Here is a 27,319-nt window from a genome sequence, read left to right as displayed (position 1 = left end):
ACGTAAGAACCATCTGACCATCATCTTGGAATTAGCAGGGAGGGGCTGAGGAGCAGGGTTCCCAGTAGCTGAAGTCTGAGGGGGGGCCAGAGTTTGCTGTGTGCTTCACTGATACTGATAAGAGACTGGCTGTGTACTCGCAGCTGCGGTGGGGGCGAAGGGGGATATGGTGTGGGCTAAGATGGGAGGGGGTACTGAAGCAGCTGCTAGCTTGCTTCTTTTTTTCTCTCTGCTGAACAGAGCGGGTTAAAGTCTTCTGAAAACTTTTTTTTTTCCCTCTGGATCGGGTGAACGGGGATTGAGGTTGGCTGTGGATGATAATAGGTACCGTCAGCATTCAACAACGGAAAGGTGGGGGCTGCAACACCCGGTCTTCTTGTGCCACAATTATAACAGACCTCTCTCCACTGAGGATTAGTAACTCCACATACAGCACAGAGTCACCCGGCAGGATCATAGGGTGGGGGCATACTGAGTTTCGGTAGTCCAGGATACATCGGTGCCTTAGGGTTAAGGGGCACAAAGCTTACAGTCGAGAGGAGAGGCTTGATTTCCTGGGGAGGGACCTTATCGTCTAGCAGGGAAACTTCTTGTTTCAAATCATTCTTAACCATCTGTCTGCCTGACACATTAGTATCAATCTTAGTTCCTTCTTAACCAATCACTTCCTTACACCACAGTCACTTTCTTGAACCACAAAACATCCTGTCCCTGTCATAATAGACAATTTTTCCTTTTTCCACATAGCAATAAAAACAATCAGAATTCACTTGCTGTTCAATTTCCACATAACCTTCATTATACAATTCATGTGCCAAGCCACGGAATTCCTCAGCGCCTTTAAGTAATCCATCATCAGTCAACCTCCCTTTATTTTTTTAATGCCTTCATCCCATAGTGTAGGCTGCAACCTCCCGCCCTTAGGAAATCCCAGAATCGAAAATATTTTTCCTGTATTCCTGACAGATTTCTTTCCTCGTCTTTGAATCATAAGACTAACAGTATCTGATCCTTCACACAATTCCAAACTTTTCTTTTTCTTCCACAGAAACATAATTCTCTCCTTTAGAGCTAAATATCCTTAAGTTGTGCACAATACCGAAGCGGCCGTCTCCGTTTGTTCCACCGGGTCAATAATCCCCCTCTGGGATTGCCCAAAATACGTGGTACTCAGTGGAAGGAGGAGAGCGTCTCAGACTATCCCTCCAGACACCTCTGGTTATATATATCTATATATACCTGAGTTACGTATCCTACCCATCTTCGATCACATCACCACGCCCAATACTAATAATGATCGGGAATTTCAGGATATTTTGACTATAAAGAGAGTCACAATCACTGGTCAATCCGGGGTGTCCATCCCTTATGAAGTACGGTTCGAGCACTGGGCCCCCAACGGGACTACACCTCTATATGATTCCACCCATGAATCACCCCACCACGGGGACAAACCTCAGATCCTCTTTGCAGCAACAAGCACAGGAAAACCACACCAAACGGTCAGTCTGAACAGTGTAACTGCCAACTTACCGTGGTTGCCGTGGGGGATGATCAGTCCCAATTTTCCAGCACCTGTGTCCGCTCCGAGGGTCCTTTGTCTTGTTGTCCTCCGGGGGCAGAGGCGTCCCTGTTCGGGGGCCCCACGTTGGGCGCCAGCTGTCGGGGTAGCTATTTAGGGAGGGCTAAATTAACCCTTCACGGTTGAGCCAGTGATGTCCAATTTATTCCAGTGTTGCTAGCAACTCAAATGACCACACGGAGACGGGGGTCTCTGTACGGGAGGATCGAGGCAGATCACTAAGCCCCTTTATTTTAGTCACTTCTTTTATAACATTTTGCTTAATTATGCAAGGTTCTCAAGTACCAATAGCATCATTTCACTTTATAAGCCAATAATATTGCAAGAAAACCGGAAACTACATATATGTCCGTATCCAAATAGAAAGTAGCATAATGGCATATTATTCAGAGTTTTACACTCCCACCTTCCTTATCTTGTACAGATGGGAACAGTCTGGTTTCATGACAGCCCATGCCAATTATAAAAATTTATCTTACAGCAACAAAAATGGAGAAACGAAACCTTCAGAGAATGGATAAAACGAAACTTCAACTCTGATTTTAGTATTAACCCTTCACAGAATATAGGTCAATATTAAATAGTCTCCTAATGAGTCGCCTTTGGTGAGGATGATGAAACCCATAGAAATGAGAGGCTTGGAGAGTGAGTGTGTAAACGTTACCTCACCCTATATACTGAGATGTGGGGTACATGTTTTTTCTATTAGTCACTTTCCAACTAACCATCAGGGGGCGAATTATGGGTATAGTTTTACATATGCAATTAATAAGGTTTATTTTTTTCCTTTCGTCAGCAAACATGAGGAATGACAAGAGACAACCCATTTAAGAAGGTACAATTTTGGTTAAAACTATTCCAACATTATGAACATATAAAAGGCTTCTCCCCTATGTGACGTCTCTGATGTTTATTAAAAGTTGATTTCCAAGTAAAATATTTGCCACATTAAGAAAATGAAAATGGCTTCTCCTCTGTGTGACTGCTCTGATGGCGTTCAAGAAGCGCTTTCTGGTTAAAATATTTCCCACATTCTGAACTGGAAGAAAGCTTCTCCCCTGTGTGAGTTCTCTGGTGCCTAACACAATTTGATTTCTTGCTAAAACATTTCCCACATTCTGAACATGAAAAAGGCTTCTCCCCTGTGTGAATGCTCTGGTGTCTATCAAGAAGCGCTTTCTGGTTAAAATATTTCCCACATTCTGAACTAGAAGAAAGCTTCTCCCCTGTGTGAGTTCTCTGGTGCTTAACACAATTTGATTTCTTTCTAAAACATTTCCCACATTCTGAACATGAAAAAGGCTTCTTCCCTGTGTGAGTTCTCTGGTGCCTAACACAATTTGATTTAGTGTTAAAACATTTCCCACATTCTGAACATGCAAAAGGATTCTCTCCTGTGTGGATTCTCTGGTGCTTAACACAATCTGATTTAGTGTTAAAACATTTCCCACATTCTGAACAGGGAAAAGGCTTCTCTCCTGTGTGAATTCTCTGGTGGGCAACAAAATGTGCTTTCTGTGCAAAATATTTCCCACATTCTGAACAGTAAAAAGGCTTCTCTCCTGTGTGATTTCTCTGGTGGATAACAAGATTTGATTTATGTGCAAAATTTTTCCCACATTCTGAACAGTAAAAAGGATTCGCTCCTGTGTGAATTCTCTGGTGAGTAATAAAATGTGATTTCCTTGTAAAACATTTCCCACATTCTGAACATGAAAATGACTTCTTTGCTTTAGGAGCAGTTCGTTTTTTAATGCCTCTTTTGTGACTTTGATTTTCCTTAGTAGTCAGTAATGAATGAGAAGATGGGACCTGTTTCATAGGATCAGAAGACAGATCTTTGCTGTGAATGGATGATGGTATATCTGGAGTAATAGCAATCACTTCAGTTGTATCTTGTAGGATCTCAAGATCATCAGATTTAAAAATTGTAGATGTCAGCTGTCCCTCTGATCTCCTGGTACAGTCATCTGCTAAGATAAAAACAATTATTTTTTAATAAAATATCCTTGAGTTTTATATTTTTGAAAATTTCTACTTAGACTGTCCATAAAAATAGCAAGCTATGTAAAAGCTTTAATTATTTCCCAAGACAATGACAGTTCACAGTGTAATAGCAAACCTTGTTGGATGAGCCAGTAGTGTGCGGTGTTCAACTGTTTGTTCATTCTGCCTCCCAAATATCGAATAAAAAGAAACCAATCAATGTTATGTAGGCAAAAATAATACCAATTCTCATCTCACAAAAACAAGTCCCCACTCAGGTTCATCATCTGTCATTGGAAAAACAGAGGTTCCCACACTATTAGTGGCTCAAAGACTGTTGAAAAGCAACAAGATTTCTATAAACCAATCCAACAAAATCCGCTCTCACTTCGGAGTCTTGCAGTGTGCGCAAACAACATTTAGGATCCCTGTATTTAGCAATATTATAGTGAGAAGAATCCACTTAATTTGTGGTGTGTGTCTCCTGGAGCACAATCTGGGCACTATGTGCTGGGTATAAAATGGCAAATGTGTAATTTTCACTCTCCAACATCCATTGCATGTTAATTTCCATAAAAGGGGCTGTGGAGTCAAAACATTCACTCCTCCTAAGGATTATAACCCTCAGTGAATTAATTTATAACATGGAATCACTTTATGGGGATTTCGACTATTCTGGTTTTCTGTCATTTAGTTATATTAGGGCTTCTGCATATGGTGTGTCCAATCTCATCTGGGATCTGTTCCTGCTGTCCAGCTGGAGTAATCTGCTCCCTACTTCAGCCAATTGGAAAGTACCACACCCTACTAAAGTGCAAAGCACATGGCCGGAATCTGCCAGATACAGCGCTGTTCTCCTCTGGTTCAGTCCTCTGTGCTCAGCTTGCGGCTTGTGTATTTGTTTCCTGCTGTGACTGTGGCCCGTTTACTGACTACTCTTGTGTCTTCTGATTCTGTATTCTGTCCTTCTGGTTCTGACCCAGCTACCTGACTATTCTTCTTGCCATCTAACACCACAGAATAGCAGGTAACACCATGGTCCAAGCCTAGAGGTCCCAGTGTAAGTCCAGATTCCATGTAATGGTGTTAAAGGGCGATGAGCAAGGCAATCCTTGGGATATATAAAGCAGAGAAGATAGTGCCAAGCATGTTCATAGAGGACATCTTTTGAGCTGCCAGGTGACCATGAACAGTGCTCCCAATACATTGTGTCTGCAAACTATTCCAGCTAGATCTGCATTCAAATATCTAAATGGCGCTCCTTCCCTTCTGAACACTGCCATGTGCCCAGACAGTAGTGTACAATTGTATCTAGGGTATAGTGCGAAGCTGGAAAATAATTTGTAAGATCCATTTTTTTCTATTATCCTTTATGAATAATTCCAAAGTTATCACCACATGAAGTGACACACGTCAGATATTAATAATGGGGCCTGATTAGGAACTACTGAAATGATCAAACTCCACAGTCTCCATCAGTAATAAATGAGTAACTAGTGGTGAAACCTCTGTGGTGTAATTAGAGTATGGGTCTCGGAGACTTCACAATCTAAACTATCCTAAGCTCCAATATTTTCTGTCAGATGAGTTTCAATATTAGGCATTTAAAGAGAACTGTGTATAAGGCCGGTTTCACACGTCCTGATATTTCCGGTACCGGAGATGTCCATGTGTGTAATACTCGTGGCACACGTGTGACAACTATTTCAGCATCCGTACCACATGGACGGCCGGCAGGGAAGAAGCGCTACATTAATCGCTGTTCCCCGGTGGCAGGTGCTGAAGATGCTCTCATCATTCTCCCCTGCTCTGCCAGCAGGGAGAATGATGAGAGCTATATTAAAGTGAGAATGATGATAGTAGGTGCGGGCGTTTGGGACTATTACTCCCATCAACCTACACCCGCTGCTGCCAAGGACAGTGACAGCAGGAGCAGATGATGGGAGTATTCCTCACCCACCGCCTGCGTTATAACTAAATAAAGGAATGAAAAAACCGGTGTGGGTTCCCCTGTATTTTCTATAACCAGTCTGGCAAAACTTACAACTGGGGGCTGCAACCCTCATCTGTCAGCTTCAGCAAGGCTGGTTATCAAGAATAGAGGGGTCCTCACACTGTTTTTTTAATTATATAAACAAATAATTTAAAAACATGGCATGGATTCCCCCCCATTTTTGACAACCTGACTTGCTAAAGCTGACAGTTGGGGGCTGGTATTCTCAGGCTTGTAAAGGGCCATGGTTATTGACCCCCCAGCCTAAAAATAGCAGCCCGCAGCTACCCAGAAAAGGCACATTGTTATGATTGTGTCACCGAGGAGGAAAAACAAGACAACAAGCTAAGTCTCAGAAAACCAGAGAAGTTGGTAGCTATGCAGATTGCAGATCCCTAATCTTAACAGCACAACTAGAAGCAGTCATGGAGCGTTCCTACATTGTTCCTAGATGCTTCGTCACAACCGGAGAACTACATAAGCCTAAAGCTGGAACAGAGAAAAACTAACTGCCCCAGAGCAGACCCCAAAGGAATAGACAGACCCCCACATGTATTGACGGTGAAGCAAGATGAAAGCACAAACACAGGCAGGAAAATAGGCTGAGCAAACGATGGGGCCCAAACTAACTAGAAAGGATAGGAAAGGAAAGATACTGTCTGCAATCTACCAAAAAACCCTACAAAAATGTCCAACACAACTGATAGCTAAATTAACCCTGAAGTCACTAGACTTCTCCCACTATATCAGCACTCTGAAACATTCTGAGACAGAGCAAAAAGAGGCCAATCTAATAAGGGACAAAAAAAAAGACAATTTGGCAAATAAGTGTAGAAATCCAGACCAGCCCAGCCGGACTGGCTGACCACACAAAACCTGAAATGACCAACAAGAGCAAGTGAGAACATTAGCAAAAAAACAAACTTATCTTGAGAAGACTGGAACAGAGCTGAGTCCTAGACCTGAGATGCAGACTGAATCACCAGCAACAGGATAGGGCGTTGGCTGTCTTATATCCACTCAGATCCTCCAGAGATCCAATCGTTAGCTTCCTCACCAGGTGGCAGATCGCTGCCACTTAAGCCAACCTCTCCACCTCCTGTCACCAACAGATGGAAAACGGAAGGGGAACTCCCAACTGGTGGAGCAGAAAATGAGCTCATAACAGCACATCTAATAGATGCGCCAATTCTGGTGCTTTGCCCGGCTCTTCCCACTTGCCCTGTGTTTTGTTTTATTTCTAATATAAGACTTTATTCTGGCTGCATCTTTATTTATCATATAACTATAGGATTAGTTATGGATAGGTGTCTTACTTTGATACCTGGTGATGAAATCTTTATTTGTAGCTTTCCGTTAATGAGATTCTCGTGCTCTGGGGCGGGTCTGTGGGGGGGCTTTATGTGGTGCTCTGATTACATATTCATCTGTATTGGCTTATGACAGGTCGCTGACCCCTCACTGACCTGCCCCCCATTATTACATAATGCATATAATAGTGTTGATATTATTGTTGATAATGCCTATAATATTGTGGCTATTGTGAGGCTTAGAAAAAAAATTACATCGAGGCTTAGAAAAAAAATTACATCCAGCAAAATGTCACCAGCGGCCCCTGTCCAGTAGCCTCTCTTACTTATAGATGCTACTGTGCAGGCGTCGCCATCGCTGGTGACATTTTGCTGGATGTAATTTTTTTCTAAGCCTCACAATAGCCACAATATTATAGGCATTATCAACAATAATATCAACACTATTATATGCATTATGTAATAATGGGGGCAGGTCAGTGAGGGATCAGCGACCTGTCATAAGCCAATACAGATGAATATGTAATCAGACCACATAAAGCCCCGCCCACAGCCCCGCCCCAGAGCAGGAGAATCTCATTAACTGAAAACTACAAATACAGATTAAACAACAACCACAAGACGGAGTTCATCACCAGGTATCATTGTAATCAGTATAACGGCGGTGACCTGACAGTGTCTGTAGGTTACTGTGCACAATCCGGCTGACAGGGGAACTTTAAATTTAGATCTTAGGCATTTGGAAGAGGCAATGGAGAGATTTTTTTCAAGACTATCATGGAGTTACAGACTCACATTAGGCAGGAAGGCCGATCCCACCACAATCAAACTATCATACAGAATGAACAGGTTAAAAAGAAAGTGTCAAAACTAAAGGAACACAAAGAGCGCAATAGGGTCTTATCCGGGTTAATGCTGGAAAAGTAATTTAGATTATACTCACCCTTTTTAGGAGAGGTTCAAGCATGTAGGATCAGTAATCTGCTTGCTGCACGTCCAAAGGTCAGCTCTGTGACCGCTTACACATCAGATTTTGGAATAAATTCTCGGACTTTTGTGCGCTGCCAGATAAATTCACCAATCCAATATTTAGGAGAAAGATTAATCCATTTATTTCCCAACGCGTTTCGAAATGTATACCATTTCTTCATCAGGGGATGACAATATATGATCAAACAGAACTGTCACAGGTTATATACAGCATGATTTAAAAAAGCGGCGCCAAAAAGGTCACATGTCATCTGGTGCAAATGTCAGGGTTCAAAGTATCACAGTTGAACTAATGCACTAATTAATCTCAATTCATTAAAAGCAATGTTTTTATTATAGAAAAAATGAAGAAAAGAAAAAAGAAAAGAAAAGAAGACCGAAAGAAAAAAATATATATGTATATATTAAAAAAACGAACTCATGACATCTAAAAAAACTTTTTGGCAAAGAAATGTATATCATTATAATATATAATTAATAAATAGAAAAGAAGTATTTTGGATCTATAGGTTAAATACACTCAAGCCATTTGGTTTAAACGAAATTTCAGAGGTTTTTCTTTAGAATAGAATAAATTTGATGATTTTCTCTTTTAATAATTTTTAATGATGCATGTACCTGTTTTTCAGAATTAATTTTATCTAATCTGGTATGTTTTAACCCCTTTTTTATGTGCGACTTTTTATTCCATGTATTTTATTTCTATAATGTGGATGAATTAATTTATTCCTTTATATATTTTTACTATATACTTTTATATGCATGTTTTTATTTTTTCTGTAGAAAATAGTGTTATTTTTCCTGTATTGAAGATGAGTGGTTTTTTTTTTTTTTTTTTTTTTCCTTTTCCCCTCCTTTATCTTTCTCTCCCTCTGTATGAGGGACAATACGGGTAGCGATCCTGGTTTCTTTCATCGAACGCTACGCAAGCTCTTCGTAGTCAGTGTCTTTGCCCTCTTACTATCAGATATTCTGAATATTTGTGAATGAAACCAACGTCTCCTTTTCAAGTGACGTGTGAGAGTTTTCTATAATCAATTGCAGTATCCACGGACACAATTGGTGATTCATACATTTTTTAAAAAAAGCAAGAGAAAGCTTCCTTTTATTGTCAAATAAATTATACATATCATTTTTAATTATAACATTTTATCTTTTCTCCACTAGTCCTTTTTCTCCCTCTCTGCCAAGTATGACCTGACCGTGGTTCAGTGCACTAAGATATACATTTCTTTGCCAAAAAGTTTTTTTAGATGTCATGAGTTCGTTTTTTTAATATATACATATATATTTTTTTCTTTCGGTCTTCTTTTCTTTTCTTTTTTCTTTTCTTCATTTTTTCTATAATAAAAACATTGCTTTTAATGAATTGAGATTAATTAGTGCATTAGTTCAACTGTGATACTTTGAACCCTGACATTTGCACCAGATGACATGTGACCTTTTTGGCGCCGCTTTTTGAAATCATGCTGTATATAACCTGTGACAGTTCTGTTTGATCATATATTGTCATCCCCTGATGAAGAAATGGTATACATTTCGAAACGCGTTGGGAAATAAATGGATTAATCTTTCTCCTAAATATTGGATTGGTGAATTTATCTGGCAGCGCACAAAAGTCCGAGAATTTATTCCAAAATCTGACAGGTTAAAAAGAAGACATAGAATAAAAAAATATGTTACATCCCCAACAACAACGTATGTACCAGGGGAGAACACTAAACTGGAGTTGCACTCATTTATGGTGGATCATTGGAGCTACTATGAGTCCTGACCGGAAAAGTAGAGAAAGTATTAGCGCCCCCATTTCAGGAGAGATTGTGCAGTAATCTGAATTCCTTAGGATGGAAAACATAATGGAATTCATGACGAGGAGTGAATCCATGACACCAGAGCTGGAGCCAACACATCTCCTGCAGGCGTGAATAAATGTATATTACAGCCATCAGCCACGCACAGCTTAGAGATATATCATGGCACAGGTGTAATGTTTGTCCTGTAGATTATCACAATCCTCCTTGAAATTACTGTGTTTTTTGGACCATAAGACACACCTAGGTTTTAGAGGAAATTAGGAAAAAAAATGGAACCAAAAAATGTGGTAAATTCTGTACTTAATATCCCCTATCCTGGTATATATGGCCCCCTCCTCCCCATTCTGATACACATGGCCCCCTCATCCCTATCCTGGTATGCATGGCCCCCTCATCCCTATCCTGGTATGCATGGCCCCTTCATCCCTACCCTGGTATGCATGTCCTCATCCCCATCCTGGTATGCATGTCCCCATCCCTACCCTGGTATGCAGGGTCCCCATCTCATCCTAGTATGGATGGTCCCATCCCTATCCTGGTATGCATGGTCCCATCATTCCTATCCTGGTATGCATGGTCCCATCCCTATCCTGATATTCAGGGCCCCCATCTCGTCCTGGTATGCATGGCTCCATCTCGTCCTGGTATGCATGGCCCCATCTCGTCCTGGTATGCATGGCCCCATCTCGTCCTGGTATGCAGGGCCCCATCTCATCCTGGTATGCAGGGCCCCATCTCATCCTGGTATGCAGGGGCCCATCCTTATAAGTGACCCCCACCCACATTCCTATCCTGGTATGCATGGCCCCAACAGAAAACATTAAAAAAAAACCATTACACTTACCTACCCGGCGCTCCCTTGCAGCGTCCTGCTCCGGTGCCAGCAACTGCTATTTGCTTGTAAGCAGCGCTGATAACAGTGAGTATTCACAAATATTCATTTCTCTTAAGTAGCGGCACACGTGACCGCAGGTAGCAGCAGGAAGCCGGTGGCTGACACTGCGCGCTACTGAAGAGCAAAGAATACTCACTGCCCTTTGCGTGCACAGTCCTGGCAGCTGTGCTCTGCTTGTGAGCAGCACATGATGTCCCTGCCATGCGCTGCTTACAAGCATAAAGCTGTTGCTGGCACTGGAGCAGGACGCTGCGAGGGAGTGCGGGGTAGGTAAGTGTAATGGTTTGATTTTTAATGTTTTCTGAAGGGGCCATGCATACCAGGATAGCAATGGGGATGGTGGTGTGGGCCAATTATAAGGATGGGGCCATGCATACCAGGACCGGGGTTGGAGGCTAATCATATCAAGATACTATTATTAAAGAGAAATGAATATTCATTGCCCTCCAAGCCCATGGGAGTGGAATGCAGTGAATATTAATTTCTCTTTAGCAGCAAGAACAGGAGTTAGCCGCAGCCACCGCTCCATCCTTGTTATGATTGAGTCACCGGAGGAGGAAAAAACAAAAACATAGGCTAAGTCCAGAAAACCAGAGAGGTTGGTAACTAGCGGATTGCACACCCCTGATCCTATTCACAACAACTAACAGTAGCCGTGGGGGGTTCCTACGATGCCCTAGACCCCTCGTTCACAGCCGGAGGACTATATAGGCCTAAAGAAAGAAAGGGGAAATCTAAACTGCCCCAGAGCAGACCCCAAAGCAATAGACAGCCCCCAACATGTATTGTCGGTGAAAACAAATGAAGACACAAACACAGACAGAAGGACAGGCTGAGCAAATGACGGGGCCCATCTAACTAGATAGGACAGGACAGAAAAGATGCTGGCTGCAATCCGTGAAAATCCCTATCAACAATGTCCAACACGTCTGATAAGAAAAAGTCCCTGAAGTCACTAGACTTCAAAATACTATATCAGCACTCAGGAGATTCTGAAGACAGAGCAAAGGGATCTACTGATCAGTGACAAAAATGAGTTCAGCAGGTCCAAATCAGAGCAGGCTGAAAACAAACACTAAGAAGCAGACAAAATCTCCAGGAAAAATAACAGAGCAACACTTAGCTTTTAGTAGACAGAAACTGAACTGGATACCAGAGCTCAGAGCAGAAAGGATCACCAGCAGAACAGCAGGGCGTCGGCTGACTTATATCCACTCAGAAATTCCGGATGTCCAATCACACTCTATCTGATCTGATGATAGGTTCCTCCCATCCAGATCACTTTCACCACCTCCTTTCACCAGCAGAGGGAGTTCCTCAGACATCAGAGGTGAAGGAGAAAATGAACTCATAACACATCCTCCTGTGACCCGCTGCTCCGCTGATGCCGTTCCCCCACCTCCCCACCACAGCCAGAGCCGGTACAACTGGACTATAAGAATCTGTGACTTCTCTGTATGTAATGGTTACTACTCACCTGGGTAGTCATATGTGGGAATCTCCTCTTTACACCACTCATCATCTCTCACATATGTCTCTGTAGGATTAATATCGGTCAGATCTTCACCCTGAAACAAATACTGTAAATGTCACAGACAGATGGAGAAGTCCCATCTATGATCAGCTCTAATCCTGCCATCTCCACCGTTCTCAATACACAAGTATAAAACATATAATACTGGTGGATAAAACAAGACTGAGCACAAGACCTTCACAGCCGTCTACACATCATAGAGGAGATCTCCTGACACCTTCTCTCCATCTACCTGATGATCCTGAGGAACACTGGGATCTTCTTGGTTACAGTCCTGTGAAAGAAGAGGACGGGGACATCTCTCTGGTGTTGTCCTCTTACTGGATAGATCTGGAGGAAACACATACAGGGACTGAATTCATTCTCTACATACAGATAATTGTAGGCCGTGTGTATTTAGTCCTGTCTATTACCTGGTGATGTGAGGGGCTGGGGAACCTCCATTATGACGTTCTTGTACAGATCTTTGTGTCCTTCTAAATACTCCCACTCCTCCATGGAGAAATAGACAGCAACATCCTGACACCTTATAGGAACCTGACACATACAATGATACCGTCATCCCCCCGATCCCTTCATAGTGTTACTGTATAATGTCCCAGCATTCCCAGCAGTGTCACCTCTCCAGTCAGCAGCTCAATCATCTTGTAGAGGAGTTCTAGGATCTTCAGGTCATTGATGTCCTCATGGATCAGAGGGTGAGGTGGAGGCCCCGTGATTGGGCTCAGGGGTCTTCCACATCCCTCAGACACAGGGTCCTGACAGCGATCACTAGAGGTCTTCTTCACCACTGTGTAATCCTGGTTATGGAGAGACACATTAATAAATCTCACTACAGACATTTCCAGAGTCCTCACCTCTCCAGTTCTGTCCATCTGTTATTCCCGTAGATAAGAATGATGTATTGTGACGTCATCAGAATCTCTCACCTCTCCAGTGAGACGGAAGAGGATCTCTAGGGTGAGGTGTAACATCCTCTCCGCCATCTTGTCTCTGTCCATATCCATCCCTGATGGGTAAATGAGGAAAATTCTCTTTTGTAGAAGATCTTCACTGAGAGGATCCGATATTGTAGAGACCTGAATGAGAAGAAGATGATCCGATGTAACATCATAAGAATCCTGTGTAATAATACAATTACTGGATATAATAAGGGAAACATATGAGGAGATTTATTATTTTACAGGGTTTAGTTTTCTTTCCTGATATCTACTGATAAAACCTATTGTAACAACTCCTGGAGTGGACTCTCTGGGCCATGATATCAACCCACCCTGGGTGAGCTGACCTAGTGAGTACCAACCCGTATACAGGGAGCGTCAGGGGTAGACCCAGGGGGATGAAGTACCACGACTGCTGGTACCAGGTGGCCAGCTCAAAGGAGGCACGAGAGACCGTGTCTAGCAGGGTGAATACAGGGGCACGCTGGGTACAGGAGGGCGCAGAGCGCACACTCGGAAGCACGCAGGGTACAAGTGAGTGCAGAGCGCATACTCGGAAGCAAGCCGGGTACACGCAGGGACCTGAGTACAAAGGGTGACCATGTAGGAACCTAGCTGGGCTAGCAGGGAAGCAAAGTGATAATCAGGCGCCTCCCCTAGTAGGAAGCAGCCTGATATACTAGTGGCTACTGCAGGTCAGGAAAGACTTCCGGGTCAAGAGCTTCATTCAGAAGCGAGGACACCGAGTGGCACGCCCCTCGTCCAGAGACCTGCCAGGATGCCGAAGTGAGGTAAGTCGAGGCGGCGCAGCCCGGGGTGTAACACCTATATATTTAGGCCACAGACAACAAGCAGTTTCTTCCTCAGAGTCGGCAGCTGAACATGTTTCTCATAGACTCATCTTCCATAACGCTAATTCTCGTCTCATTACCTACACTGGAATCGGCATTAGCAATACTGCAGGAGATATTCATTACACGCGACATGAGAAATAACTCCTTCATGATGAGGACGACATTTTCATCTTCTACTATGGCTCTAGAAACAGATTTGGCCAGAGTCGGTCACTGACCCATCCCCACCGGCCGTCTATATGAAGGTTCCCGTCTTCCCCGCACTGGAATCTTCTATCACGTTAGATCTCAGCTCTGATTCACACACAGAAGTTTGAGGCTTTTAGAAAAGATTTTTTGTTTCCACAATCAACACGGACAGAAATGATCTGATCCCAAAGTCTCCATGTACAGTGATTTATTGGGTTTACTTCTGGCCTTAGGCTTTCCTAATTAGCAAACAATATAATTCCTTATGAAAACATATTATATAGACACAGAGGATGTCCCTAGAAGTTCCATAGGATTTGGGAAAGGTAGTGTAACTCACCCTTGTCACACTTGGCTCTTAATGCCATGGTGTCCTCCATCTCGGATACAATCCCTGATGTATATCCCTTCCAGAGTATGAAAGTGATGATATGTGTGGACTTGAGAATATGTGTTAATTATAACCTCACCTGGTACGAGCTCAAAACTCTGATCTTTTTTTGTCCTCTCTCTGTACATGAAGCCAGGATGGAGACACATGGGGGGCAGGATGGCTACACATGGGGGGGCCAGGATGGATATACATGGGGGGGCCAGGATGCAGGGCTGTGGAGTCGGAGTCGTGGTCGGAGTTAGTTTTGGTTGGAGTCGGAGTCGGTAGAAATGTACCGACTCCGACTCCAGCTTTAAAAAAAATGTATTAATATTTCATAATTGAACTTTCATATGAATTTTATAAATGTTACTCAAATATATATGTTCTATCAAACTATGAACAAGAGTGATAAGCAGTTCTGCTGGAGATAGAGACATTTCTTACTTCTTGTGTGTCACTGTTCTCCACTGCCCTCATCTAATCTTATACTTGGTTAACCTCATGCTGCCCCAACCCCCCTACTTACAATGTATGAAACTGAAAGTGAAAATGTGTTGCAAATTCTTAGTAGTAAAGCTCCTCCTCTAGACTAGATCATACTAGGTGTGCGTCTTCCAAGCATCTCACAGCTGCCTGCTACTCAGAAGAGGAAGACTGTAAGAAGTATTATCCTTTCAACAAACTTTGCATCAGTTAACTCTGAGTACATGAGGAATAATAACAGTATTACTGACCACTATATCAGTTGTACGACCTGGCAATAATTTTGTACAATTGTTTTTAGGAAAAACAATTGTCATTTGGATTGTGAATGCAGAATTAAAAACCTGAGAATGTCAAATAAGCATCACATTAAATCAGCTGTATTTGAACATTTCACCATCACTCAAGATAGAAAACATTATGTCTGTCAGTGTATGACAAATGATCCAGACGAAAACAAATGCTGTGAAGCCAAGAGGAGTGCATATTCAGGCAAAGATAAAAATGCTCCTACCAGAGCTTCTAATCTAAAGAGACATTTACAGCGCTTTCATCCAGAAGTACTGAAAGCAGTGGATGAGAAAGACTGCATCCAAACCAATGAACCAGTGCCCAGCTCTTCCAGCCAAACAAAGGAGCAGAGAACTTTGCAGCCATCAGTTGCAAGATATTTTGTCAGTGACAAAGTTACTGTGACAATGACAGTAGATACATTTAAAAAACAGATCAGAGAGCTTGTTGTAAAGGATAGTGTGCCTATTTCATTATTTTCACGACCAGCTTTTATGTGTCTGAATGGGGAAATGGCCCGCAAGCTTGGTGTTTCTCTGGAGAGAGAGAGTATTAGAAAATTAGTAATCGAAGAAGCTTTTAAACAAAAGGAAGAACTTAAAAAAACTCTCAAGGGACGCTTTCTGCTTCTTAAAATGGATGCCTGCACACGTCACAGAGTGAACTATTTTGCCATCAATGTCCGATTTGTTTGTGACAAAAATGAAATAGTTACCAAGACATTGGCAGTAAAAGACACCAAAGGTCATCACACCAGTGAGTTTCTCCAGGTCTTGGTGGAAAAGGTTCTGCAAGATTATGAACTTAAAAAAGAGCAAGTTCTTTCTGTTGTAACTGACAATGCTTCAAATATGATAAGTACTATTAAGCTAATGAATGAGAGTAATGATGGTGACCAGCAGCTAGAAGAACATTCTGGGTCCACAGACACAGAAATGTTTGAAATAGAGGAACACAGTATTGTAACTGAGGAGCAAACTGAAGTTGCTTCAGATGAACAGCAACATGATAGTTTAGATGATCTTGTTGAAACTGTGTCAATATATTCTTTCATTCATCACATGCGCTGTGTTGTGCATACGCTACAGCTGGCTATAAGAGACAGTCTGCAAGAAGGACATGCTGCTGCACTGATTGGCAAGGTGAGAAAATTGGCTACTGTTGCCAGAACCCCTAAAGTTGACTCAATTTTGAAGAGACGTGCTGGAAAAGGGGCAATTATTGATCAAGCCACACGATGGGGCAGTACTTACTTAATGATTCATTGGTTGAACTGAAAACCTTTCTTGTAGACATGGCTAACCCTCAACTGACGCTAAATGAAAGTCAGTGGAATCAAATGACTGAGCTGGAAAAATTGCTAGAGCACCCATTTACAGTGACTAAAAAATTACAAGCAGAGGACTTAACTCCAGGTATTTTCTTAAAGGAGTGGAAGAACCTGATGTTTCGCCTGTCCCAAAGAGGAGGGTTAATTGCAAGTGGCATTGCTACATCAATGAAACGGAGAGAGGAGCTACTATTACAAAATAACATTCTTTTGGCAGCTGTTTATGTAGACCCAATGCATCGGATTCTTCTAGATGATCAACAGCTAAGTAAAGGAAAAGAAGCTCTGTTTGAAATAGCAGTAAGGATGAAAGGGTTGCAGAACAGTCAGGAGGAACAAGAAGAATTTGGTCATCCTGCCACATGTTCACCCTCATCATCAACTGATGAAGAATTTAATTTAGAAAAATATTTGGATCACAAGGACCGTGCAAAGCGTTCCCGCATAGAAGAAGAGTCATCCCCATCAAGGAACACAGCCAGTACATTTCAGCAGAATTTTTCATGTGCACTAAAAGAAATTGAGAAATTTGACCGTTCATCAAAAATAACAGTGCAACAAGCGATTCCTCTGTATCCTGACATTGTCAGAGATGTTGCCCGAGTGGTTACTGCTTTGCCACCAACACAAGTTAGTGTAGAGAGGTTGTTCTCTGCTCTCAAAATAATTAGATCAGATTTGAGGGCATCCATGAAGGAGGATCTGACAGAGGCAATACTTTTTCTGAGGACAAATTTATAGATTTCTTCTTATTAACTGCATAAAAGTGTTTATTGCATATTTACTTACAGTTTAGAAAAGTTTATAAAAGTTATTTGCTATATTCTAATTGTATTCTAATAAATGTAGTTTTTGCTCTAAGTGGTCTGATTACTTATATGATGGTGAGAAACTGAATAAGCACGATGTTTAATATTTTACAACAGTAAATTTGTTGTTATGAATTGGCCATTTATGAAGGAGTCGGAGTCGGAGCCGGAGTCGGAGCCAGATAAAATCCAGGAGTCGGAGTCGCAACTGTGGCTTACCGACTCCACAGCCCTGCCAGGATGGATACACATGGGGGGCCAGGATGGAAACACATGGGGTGCCAGGATGGATACACATGGGGTGCCAGGATGGATACACATGGGGTGCCAGGATGGATACACATGGGGGCCAGGATGGATATACATGGAGAGGCCAGGATGGATACACATGGGGGGCCAGGATGGATACACATGGGGGCCAGGATGGCTACACATGGGGGGCCAGGATGGAAACACATGGGGCCAGGATGGAAACACATGGGGTGCCAGGATGGAAATACATGGGGTGCTAGGATGGAAACACATGGGGTGCCAGGATGGATATACATTGGGGCCAGGATGGATATACATGGAGGGGCCAGGAAGGATACACATGGGGGGCCAGGATGGATACACATGAGGGGCCAGGATGAATACATATGGAGGGGCCAGGATGGATACACACGTGGGGCGAAGATGGATACACATGGGGGGCCAGGATGAATACACATTGGGGGGCCAGGATGGAGACACTCGGGGGGACAAGGATGGAGACACATAGGGGGCCAGGATGGATACACATGGGGGGGCCAGGATGGATACACGTGGGGCCAGGATGGATAAACATGGGGGGGCCAGGATGGATACACATGTGGGGCCAGGAATGATACACATGGGGGGGCCAGGATGGATACACACGTGGGGCCAGGATGGATACATATGGAGTGCCAGGATGGATACACATGGGGTGCCAGGAAGGATACACATGGGGGCCAGGAAGGATACACATGGGGGGCCAGGATGGATACACATGGGGGGGCAGGATGGATACACATGGGGGGCAGGATGGATACACATGGGGGCCAGGATGGATACACATGGGGGCCAGGATGGATACACATGGGGCCAGGATGGATACATATGGTGGTCAAGCTGGATACATATGGGGGCCTGGTTGGAGACACATGGGGGGGCCAGGATGGCTACACATGTGGGAGCCAGGATGGATACACATGAGGGCCATGATGGATACACATGGGGCCAGGATGGATACACATAGTGGTCAGGCTGGATACATATGGGGGCCAGAATGGAGACACATGGGGGGGCCAGGATGGATACAAATGGGGGTCATGCTGGATACATATGGGGGCCAGGATGGAGACACATGCGGGACCAGGATGGAGACACATGGGGGGTCAGGATGGATACACATGGGGGGCCAAGATAGCCACACATGGGGGGCAGGATGGATACACATGGGGTGCCAGAAAGGATACACATGGGGGCCAGGATGGATACACATGGGGGGCCAGGATGGATACACATGAGGGCCAGGATGGATACACATGGTGGTCAGGCTGGATACATATGGGGGGCAAGATGGATACACATGGGGGGCCAGGATGGATACAAATGGGGGTCATGCTGGATACATATGGGGGACAGGATGGAGACACATGGGGGACCAGGATGGAGACACATGGGGGGTCAGGATGTTTAATCATGGGGGGCCTAGATGGATACACATGGGGGCCAGGATGGCCACACATGGGGGCCTGGAAGGCCACACATGGGGGGGCAGGATGGATACACATGGGGTGCCAGGATGGATACACATGAGGGCCAGGATAGATACATGTGGCGCCCCTGAGGGTTCAGTCGCCACAGAGGTACTGCACCTCCTCCTGAGGTGTGGTACCCCACTATCCAGGTAAGGTGGAGACACCTGACCACACTCCAACAACTGCACCCCACACCACAAAGTAGTGTAGCAAAGCACCTTCGGCGGCTCCCTGCTTGGAGTGTAGCATAGCGCCCCTTGGTGGCTCCCTGCTTGGAACACGAAACGTGATGGGAGGTGGGTGGAGTTTAGTTCACATAAAAGAGCGGGAAGAGTTGAGTCATTCGTTCAGTCTTTCATTCAGTCAGTGAGTGAGGATGTAGTAGGACAGAGTGTGAGACAGAGAAGATCCCTGGGAGAGGGATGGAAGAAGGAAGTGCTGCAGCAGGCCACAGTGATCTGGGACTGCTGGCACAGGAAAGAGACAGAGAAAGGAAGCTTGATTCTCTATTGGGAAGAAGAATTAGCAAGGAACGTGAGGAGAATAAGAGAACAAGGACCAGGGTTAGAGGCGAACCCTTTTCAAGTTCTAAGCGCAAGGCCGGGGTCCGGTCCCCGAGGTTGTACGGATACTAATGGTCCTGCAGCAGACACCGGAGGAATAGAAGTAGTGACCACTTTATTCCCACTCAAGACTTGGGGGCACAACAGCAACATATTAGTGAGCCGGGACTTAGTAGCAAGGAGTCCCCGAAGCAGGCTACAGCTGTCTGCCGTACAAGTAGAGTTCATAGGAACATCTGACAGGAGGAACTCCAGTGTAACTCAGTACTAGGAGTACTTCACTCAAAGGCGCTATAAGAGGAGACTTTCAGAAAAGGCACATATGTTGGCGGAGTGTTGGAAAGGAGTACTTCATCTTGCCTGGAAGTTGGCTGAGCTCCTGACCCGGAGGACACGGCACGGATGCGGGCACCTGTACCACAACAGACTGTGAGTAAAGCTTTGGAACTACATGCCCTGGTGTCCTCCACTTATTCCTGCGCCAACCCGCTCCGCACTGCTACATCCCCTGCGCCCGACACTACACCATCTAAGTGTCACTTCACCTACACAGCCTGGGACTATATCATCACTGTTGCACCACACCATCTGTCCCAGAGGATCTGTCTGCAGCGTCGGCTTACATCTCTATTGCCAAACACCACAGGTGGCGTCATGAATCACTCATCATAAGCACACTGAACATTCCCCTTTTACAATGGGCGCCCAGGGCCACGGGCCGGGTCCCAGCTGCCGTGATATCTCCCATTGAAGCTCATTGGGCCCGGTACCGAGTACCCCACAGCCCTGGGTGTGAGGGCGTCCCATACATATGGGGCCAGGATGGATACACATTGTGGTCAGGCTGGATACATATGGGGGCCAGGATGGAGACACATGGGGGAGCCAGGATGGATACACATGGGGGGTCAGGATGGATACACATGGGGGTGCCAGGATGGCTACACATGGGGGGGTCAGGATGGATACACATGGGGGGCCAGGATAGAGACACATGGGGGCCAGGATGGATACACATGGGGTCCAGGATGGATATATGGGGAAGGGCCAGGATGGACATATATGGGAGCAGGTTGCATATATGGGGGGCAGGACAAAAGACCAGGAAGCAAATATATGGGGGTCCAGGATGCACATATATGGGGGACCAGGATGGATATATGGGGGAGCAAGAAAAGGGACCAGGAAGGATATATGGTGGTCCAGGAAAGATATATGGGGGCAGGATAAGACACATATGGCCAGTATGTATAGCTGGGGGTGTAGGATGGATATCTGGGGGCCAGGCTGGAAAAGGGACATAGGGGACCAGGCTAGGGCATATCATAAAATAAATGGGGCCAGGCTGGAGCATATTATAAAATAAAGGGGGCCAGGCTGGGCAAGATTATTAAATAAAGGGGGCCAGGATGAGGGACTAAATTACTGTTTGAGGGCCAGAATGAGGAACACGCTATATTAATTTATGGTGACAAGTGGGAAACATAATTTCTTTATGGTCCAATTAGGGACACTATTACTACTGTAAAATAATTTACTTTTTAGGAAACACATTGGGGATCCGCACGACGGAGGCAAGCGCAAGCGCAAAGCAACAGGATTAACCACCTCTAAAATTTCGTAAGGACCAATAAACTTGGCACCCAACTTAGCAGAAGGAACCTTCAACCTTATATTCTTGGTGGATAACCATACCTTATCCCCCACCTGGAATGCCGGTCCCACCAATCGTCGTCTATCCGCAAAAAAATTTATACTTGCCCTGAGACTCTCCAATGTTCCTCTGGACCTCCCTACAGACCTCAACCTACCGCAGAATGGCCGAATCAGCCCCTGGACACCCCAAATCCAGCCAGGAAAATTCACCAAAATGAGAGTGAAAACCATAATTACAGAAGAACAGGGAAGTACCAGTGGACTGATTGACATGATTATTAAATGCAAATTCTGCCATAGGTAATGAAGAGCACCAATCATCCTGTCGAGATGTGGAAGACACCGTAAAATATGCTTCAAAGACTGATTGGTCTTTTCAGTCTGACCCTTGGTCTCGGGATGATAGGCTGATGAAAAGGTCAAACTGATACCCAGCCTTTTACAAAAAGCCCTCCAGAACTTAGACACAAACTGCACCCCTCTATCAAACACCACACTCATAGGCACACCATGTAATCGCACAACATGCTCAATGAATAGTTTCGATAAAGTCTCAGCATTAGGCAGTTCCGCCAACGGTACAAAATGCGCCTGTTTACAGAACCTAACCATTACTACCCAGACCACAGGTTTGCCATTGGAAGGAGGGAGATCAGTGACAAAATTCATGGACAAATGAGTCCAATGTCTATCTGGAATTGGAAATGGAAATGGCACTAATTCCCCGGCCAGCTAGTTATGGGAGGTTTCAGCACTGTCATATGTTTCACAGGAGGACACAAAGACAGTGACATCAGAAGCCAATGAGGACCACCAAAACATCCTAGCGATGGCTTTACACGTGGCCGAGATTCCAGGATGCCCACTAAGAGCTGAGTCATGGAACTCCCAGAGCACCCTTAACCGATATTGGACCAGCACAAAGAACTTATTATCAGGCACAGACGGAGGAGCAAGAGACTGGGACTCCCGAATCTCCTGCTCCAATGCTGAGAAAACCCCAGCCACAACTACTCCGCGCTGTAGAATGGAGGAAGGAGGTTCAGGAGGTGACATTGGATCCAAGCTGCGAGATAAAGCATCAGCCTTCACATTCTTGGACCCAGGCCTAAAAGTGATAGAAAACTGAAATCGAGAAAAAAAAGTGACCACTTTGCCTGACTTGGAGTTAAACGTTTGGCGGACTCAATGTACGACAGGTTCTTGTGGTCCGTAATGACTGTGATTCGATGGACAGCCCCCTCCAAAAAGTGCATTCATTCTTCAAAAGCCAGTTTAATAGCTAATAACTCCCAGTTAACCATATCATAATTCCTTTCAGCAGAGGAAATTTTTTTTTCGAAAAGAAGGCACATGGTCTTAAATTGGTTAACGTGGTGGGCCTCTGGGACAACACTGCCCCCACTCCCATCTCCGAGGCGTCCACTCCCACGATAAATGGTTCAGATAGATCACTTGAATTAGTACAGGGGCAGACATAAAAAATTATTTTTTAGAAGAAACCGCCGCTAAAGCTGGAGCTGACCAGTTTTTGAGATCAGCCCCCTGTGAGTTAAATGCGTGAGGGGTTTACACATCTGAGAAAACCACTTGATAAATTTTCTATAATAATTGTCAAAACCCAGAAAACGCTGAAGACCTTTGAGATCTCGGGGTTGCACCCAATCCACAATAGCCTGTACCTTTCTAGGGTCCATGCGAAACCCCTCAGCAGACAAAATGAACCCCAGAAAGAACAATTCTTGAATAAAAAATGAAGACTTCTCCAGTTTAGTAAAGAGGGAGTTCTCCCTAAGCCTATGGAGGACTGCACGAAGGTAACCCATGTGCTTCTGTTTATCAGCAGAATTTATAAGGTTATCATCCAGATAAACTACCATGAAGCACCCAACAAAATCAGAAAAACATAATTCATAAAATTTTGAAACACTGCTGGAGCGTTAGTCAGGCCAAAAGGCATAACCAAGTTCTCAAACTATCCCTTGGAGGTGAGAAATGCCGTTTTCCACTCATCCCCCTCCCGCACACGGATGAGATTATATGCTCCCCTGAGGTCCAACTTAGAGAACCACCTGGCACCAGACAATTGATTGTACAAATCAGGAATAAGAAGGAGGGGTAAGTGTTCCTTACGGTGATTTTATTTAATTCTCGAAAATCAAGGCATGGGCATAAACGACCATCTGTTTTCTTAACAAAAAAGAACCCCGCCGCCACAGGAGAAACAGAAGGACGAATTTGTCCTTTATGAAGGCTCTCGGAGATATACTCCTTCATAGCAGCCTGCTCAGGGCCAGAGAGATTGTACTAACGGGCCTCGGGCAATTTGGCACCAGGAACGAGATTAACAGCACAATCAAATGGGTGGTGTGGTCGTAAGACCTCAGCCTCCTTTTCGGAGAACACATCCTCAAAATCCTTTATGTACTCTGGAATACCTTCCAGACTGACAGATGACACAGGTACATTTACAATGCACCCCATCAAACAATTAGGACCCCAATTAACAATGTCCCAGGATTCCCAGTTAACAATCGGGTTATGTACTCGTAACCAGGGAAATCCATACACCAATCCCACAGGAAGCTTGTCCAGAACAAAACATGTAATACGTTCTTGATGAGAGTACCCCACCTTGAGGATAAACTCCTCAAAGACAAACTTAATAACATTATTAGCAAGAGGTGTTTTATCAATGGCCATGATATTAATTGGAGTTCCCAACCTAATTGTCCCTAACTTACATTTGGCCACCAATTCAGAGTCAATCAAGTTCAAGATGACCAGAAGTCCACAAAAACGGAAGTGGGAGTTCAACAGTTCTGGACATAAAGCTCCTCTTCCAGCAGTAACTTAACCAATGAGGAAAAAGGTACCTGAGAGTCTGGGCAACCTCCTCATTAGTTACCCAGACTTAGGTGTTTCTTGGCACATTGGGAATCGGAGGACAGGAGAGACAGTTCTTTTTCTAGTGTCTCGAACTACCACAGTAGAAGCAGAGTCTCCCTTTCCATCATTGTTTCCTCTCCTTTTCCTTGACAGCAGTGGCCCCCACCTCCATGGGCTCAGAATGTGGTGTAACGTCGAAATTAATCGGAAGTAATGGAACTTCCAGCTGCATAACACCCCTCTTCTGTAGTCTTCGATCCATCCGGATGGCGTGAGTCATAGCCTCCTCCAAGGAACTAGGTGGTGGATGGACAGCCAGAGCGTCCTTCAGAGGATCAGAAAGTCCCCTCCGGAACTGGCACCAAAGAGCAGAGTCGTTCCAGGACACCTCGGGGTACTATCGTCTAAACTCCGAACAATACCACTCGGCTGAGCGGTTTCCCTGAACAAGATCCATGATAGTGTCGTCTGCCAACCTGACACAGTCCGGTTCGTCATAGATAAGTCCTAAGGTCTCAAAAAACCTATCCACCAACATCCGTTCAGGGGCAGTAGGGAGCAGCGAGAAAGACCAGTATGGAAAATCCTCCATGAGCAAGGATATAATAATCCCCACCCGCTGACTCTCATCCCCAGAGGATCGAGGTCTAAGCGAAAATAATAATTTGCAACTCTCAGTGAATGTACGAAACTTATCCTTCTCACCAGAGAAGATGCCAGGTAGCTTGACCGAGGGTTCGGGAGAGTTCAAGGTGACATCTAAAAAATCACCAGTCCTACCAACAACATGAGGGAGGGGCACCCTGCACAGTTTTAACAGTCTCCGCCATCTCTTTCTGCAAATGAGTATGGGACGTGGCCAGGGCTCGGTGTTCCACCGACAATCCCCGTATCATTTGCATCAAATTGGACACCTGATCCGCCAAGTTACGAAGCAGATTCATAACCAGGGAAGAAAATGATAAACCCCTTTAAATATAATGTCAGTTATAATGTAATGCTGCTGCAGCACAGTAGCATGCAACCTCCACCAGGGGGTGCTGATGAGGGAAGAAAGGTTGCACTCACAGCGTACCACCACAGTGCAGCAGCGCAGGTGCCACTAGGTGGCAAGAGAGTCGTCAGATGAGCCGGGTCAGTAATGGACAGGGAACGCAGTACCAGAGGAAACAGATGAGCCGGGTCAGTAACGGACAGGGAACGCAGTACCAGAGGAAACAGCAATACACGTGGTTAGCTACAAGCCAGAGAAGTCAAAGCCAGTTGGGAGCAGAGATGCCAGAGACGTGAGACAGTAAAACAGGTCAGAGAACAAGCCGGGTCAAATACCAAGAGGTCACAGCACGGGGAGCAAACACGAAGATGAGCAGGGTAGCAGGAGTGGGGAAGGCACAGGAACTCAGGCAACGGGCAGAGGACAAATCAGGGTGTAACGGGGTCAGCCGGTCAAGCCAGGGGAACTATAACTGACGCTGCCTGCAGGCAGCAGCGGAATGAAATAGTCAAACAGATCCCAAAACAAGGCAGAGAAGGTTAACACCCGCACGACTAGGCCGGGGAGAGAATAGCAAGAAACAAACCCTGAACTGGATTATGACATCAGACCTCCCACCTGCCACTCCATTTTAAAATGGGGATCAGTGTCCTATCAACAACAAAAGTTCCTCATTCTTCTGAACGGTGCAGTTTCTATTGGTCGGACCTAAATGATCACCTATCCTGTGGAGCCCAAGGATCAGTGAAAACTTGTTTTAATCAAAGAACCCCATTAATGTAAACTACCGCAATTATACATCCCACTTATGGGGGTGCACAGTAGATGTGCAGGAGCCGCCTGTGTTTTACAGTAGATCGTCCACTATTATCAGGATATCAACTGACAGATATTTGCATATAGCTGTAGGGTGGGCCCCTAGGGTCCATTCCCACTGTGGGCCCCAGACACCCCAGTCCGACCCGGTATATACATATATATATTTGGAGGAGTCATATCTCCCGACTCTGCAGATCGCATGCTGGTGTTGTACTTGGTAAGCCCGGACCAGAGGTTATGGAGATGAATGAGGGAGACCAAAAGTTCAAAAATAAACTTTCCTTTACATAGCAAGAACTTGATGAGAAGCATATACATCACATTGAGTCAGGAACTTTCCGGTTTCCTGTGGCGGTACATAATTTTTGTTAAAAGTCACAATAGTGCAGCAAACTTGAGCTAAGGACCTCACCCTACTCTTTGTCTCCACTAGGCTCCATGCCTGGAATCCATATTTCCACTGCCATTACATCTTTGCTTTACATCAGAACGTACTATCAGATGTCTCCCTCCTGGCACACAACACCATATCAATTCAAGTCTGCAATCAGATAGACCAAAGGTCACTAATCACAAGGAATTAGCTCTCCTGTGTGCCCATGTAGCTCAGTATGAGGGCTCCCACACAGTATGGTGGCCTCCACAAACCCCACACAGTATCACGGCCCTCACAGCACCTCACACAGAATTATGGCCACCACACCCTGCTACAGAAAATAAGGACCCCCAGTCAGTATGGAGGAATTTACAGTCCACCACAACCCCTTACTCAGTATAATGGCCCGTACCAGCCACACATTCAGTATGAGAGTCCCAACAGCTCTTCTCTTAATATTAAGCCTCCACAATTCCTGATTTAAAAACACACACACTACTCACCCAACCCCATTCCCGAGGTGAACTGCTCCAGTCTGTGCAGTGTGAGTACTGAGGCTCCATACTACAGGTGTGAAGTAGTGACGTCATTGTGCCTGCAGTGCACGGAGTCTCAGACTCACAGGTGAAGGCTGAATGGTGGATCAGGAGCTTTAGACTCTCTGACTCACTATTCTCTTCAATGGCATCACCGTCATGGGAGTGTGGATATCTCTGAAATTGTGATGATGGGAAGGAGAGGGTGACCAATACCAAACCCCACGAGCCCTCTCAATGTATGGGCATCATAGCAACCGAGTGGGCTACCTTAATGGATGATACACTCCTGCCTATCCAACTATCGTTTGGTAAATATCTCATAGATCCTGGGTTCATTAGTCTC

The 27,319-nt window shown here is 44.8% G+C and overlaps 2 protein-coding genes across 2 annotated transcripts in view; one reads left to right on the top strand and one right to left on the bottom strand.

Moving 5' to 3' along the window:
• LOC141076815 (uncharacterized) overlaps positions 1-27,319 on the top strand; it is a 918,929-nt gene that overhangs the window by 384,661 nt on the left and 506,949 nt on the right. The gene's annotated exons all lie outside the window — the stretch shown is intronic.
• On the bottom strand, positions 1,772-24,062 carry LOC141076796 (uncharacterized). The gene is made up of 6 exons (XM_073564106.1): positions 23,907-24,062; positions 12,725-12,904; positions 12,518-12,641; positions 12,337-12,434; positions 12,048-12,138; positions 1,772-3,555 (listed from the first exon to the last, which is right to left on the bottom strand). The coding sequence occupies exons 1-6, from the start codon at positions 24,060-24,062 to the stop codon at positions 2,531-2,533; spliced, it is 1,674 nt and encodes a 557-aa protein (XP_073420207.1). The 3' UTR covers positions 1,772-2,530.

Source organism: Dendrobates tinctorius, unplaced genomic scaffold (assembly GCF_039654945.1).
Source record: "Dendrobates tinctorius isolate UK_male_01 unplaced genomic scaffold, ASM3965494v1 ptg000430l, whole genome shotgun sequence".
Taxonomy (NCBI): Eukaryota; Metazoa; Chordata; class Amphibia; order Anura; family Dendrobatidae; genus Dendrobates; species Dendrobates tinctorius.
This window is presented reverse-complemented; position numbering and strand designations above follow the sequence as displayed.

Excerpts from the sequence above, each read along its gene's own strand:
- LOC141076796 (XM_073564106.1), bottom strand. The coding sequence starts at position 24,062 with ATGGCCATTGATAAAACACCTCTTGCTAATAATGTTATTAAGTTTGTC. Across the intron at positions 12,642-12,724 it reads TTGAGCTGCTGACTGGAGAG|GTTCCTATAAGGTGTCAGGA; the intron begins GTGACACTGCTG and ends TGTATGTGTCAG. Across the intron at positions 12,139-12,336 it reads GTGTTCCTCAGGATCATCAG|GGTGAAGATCTGACCGATAT; the intron begins GTAGATGGAGAG and ends TATTTGTTTCAG.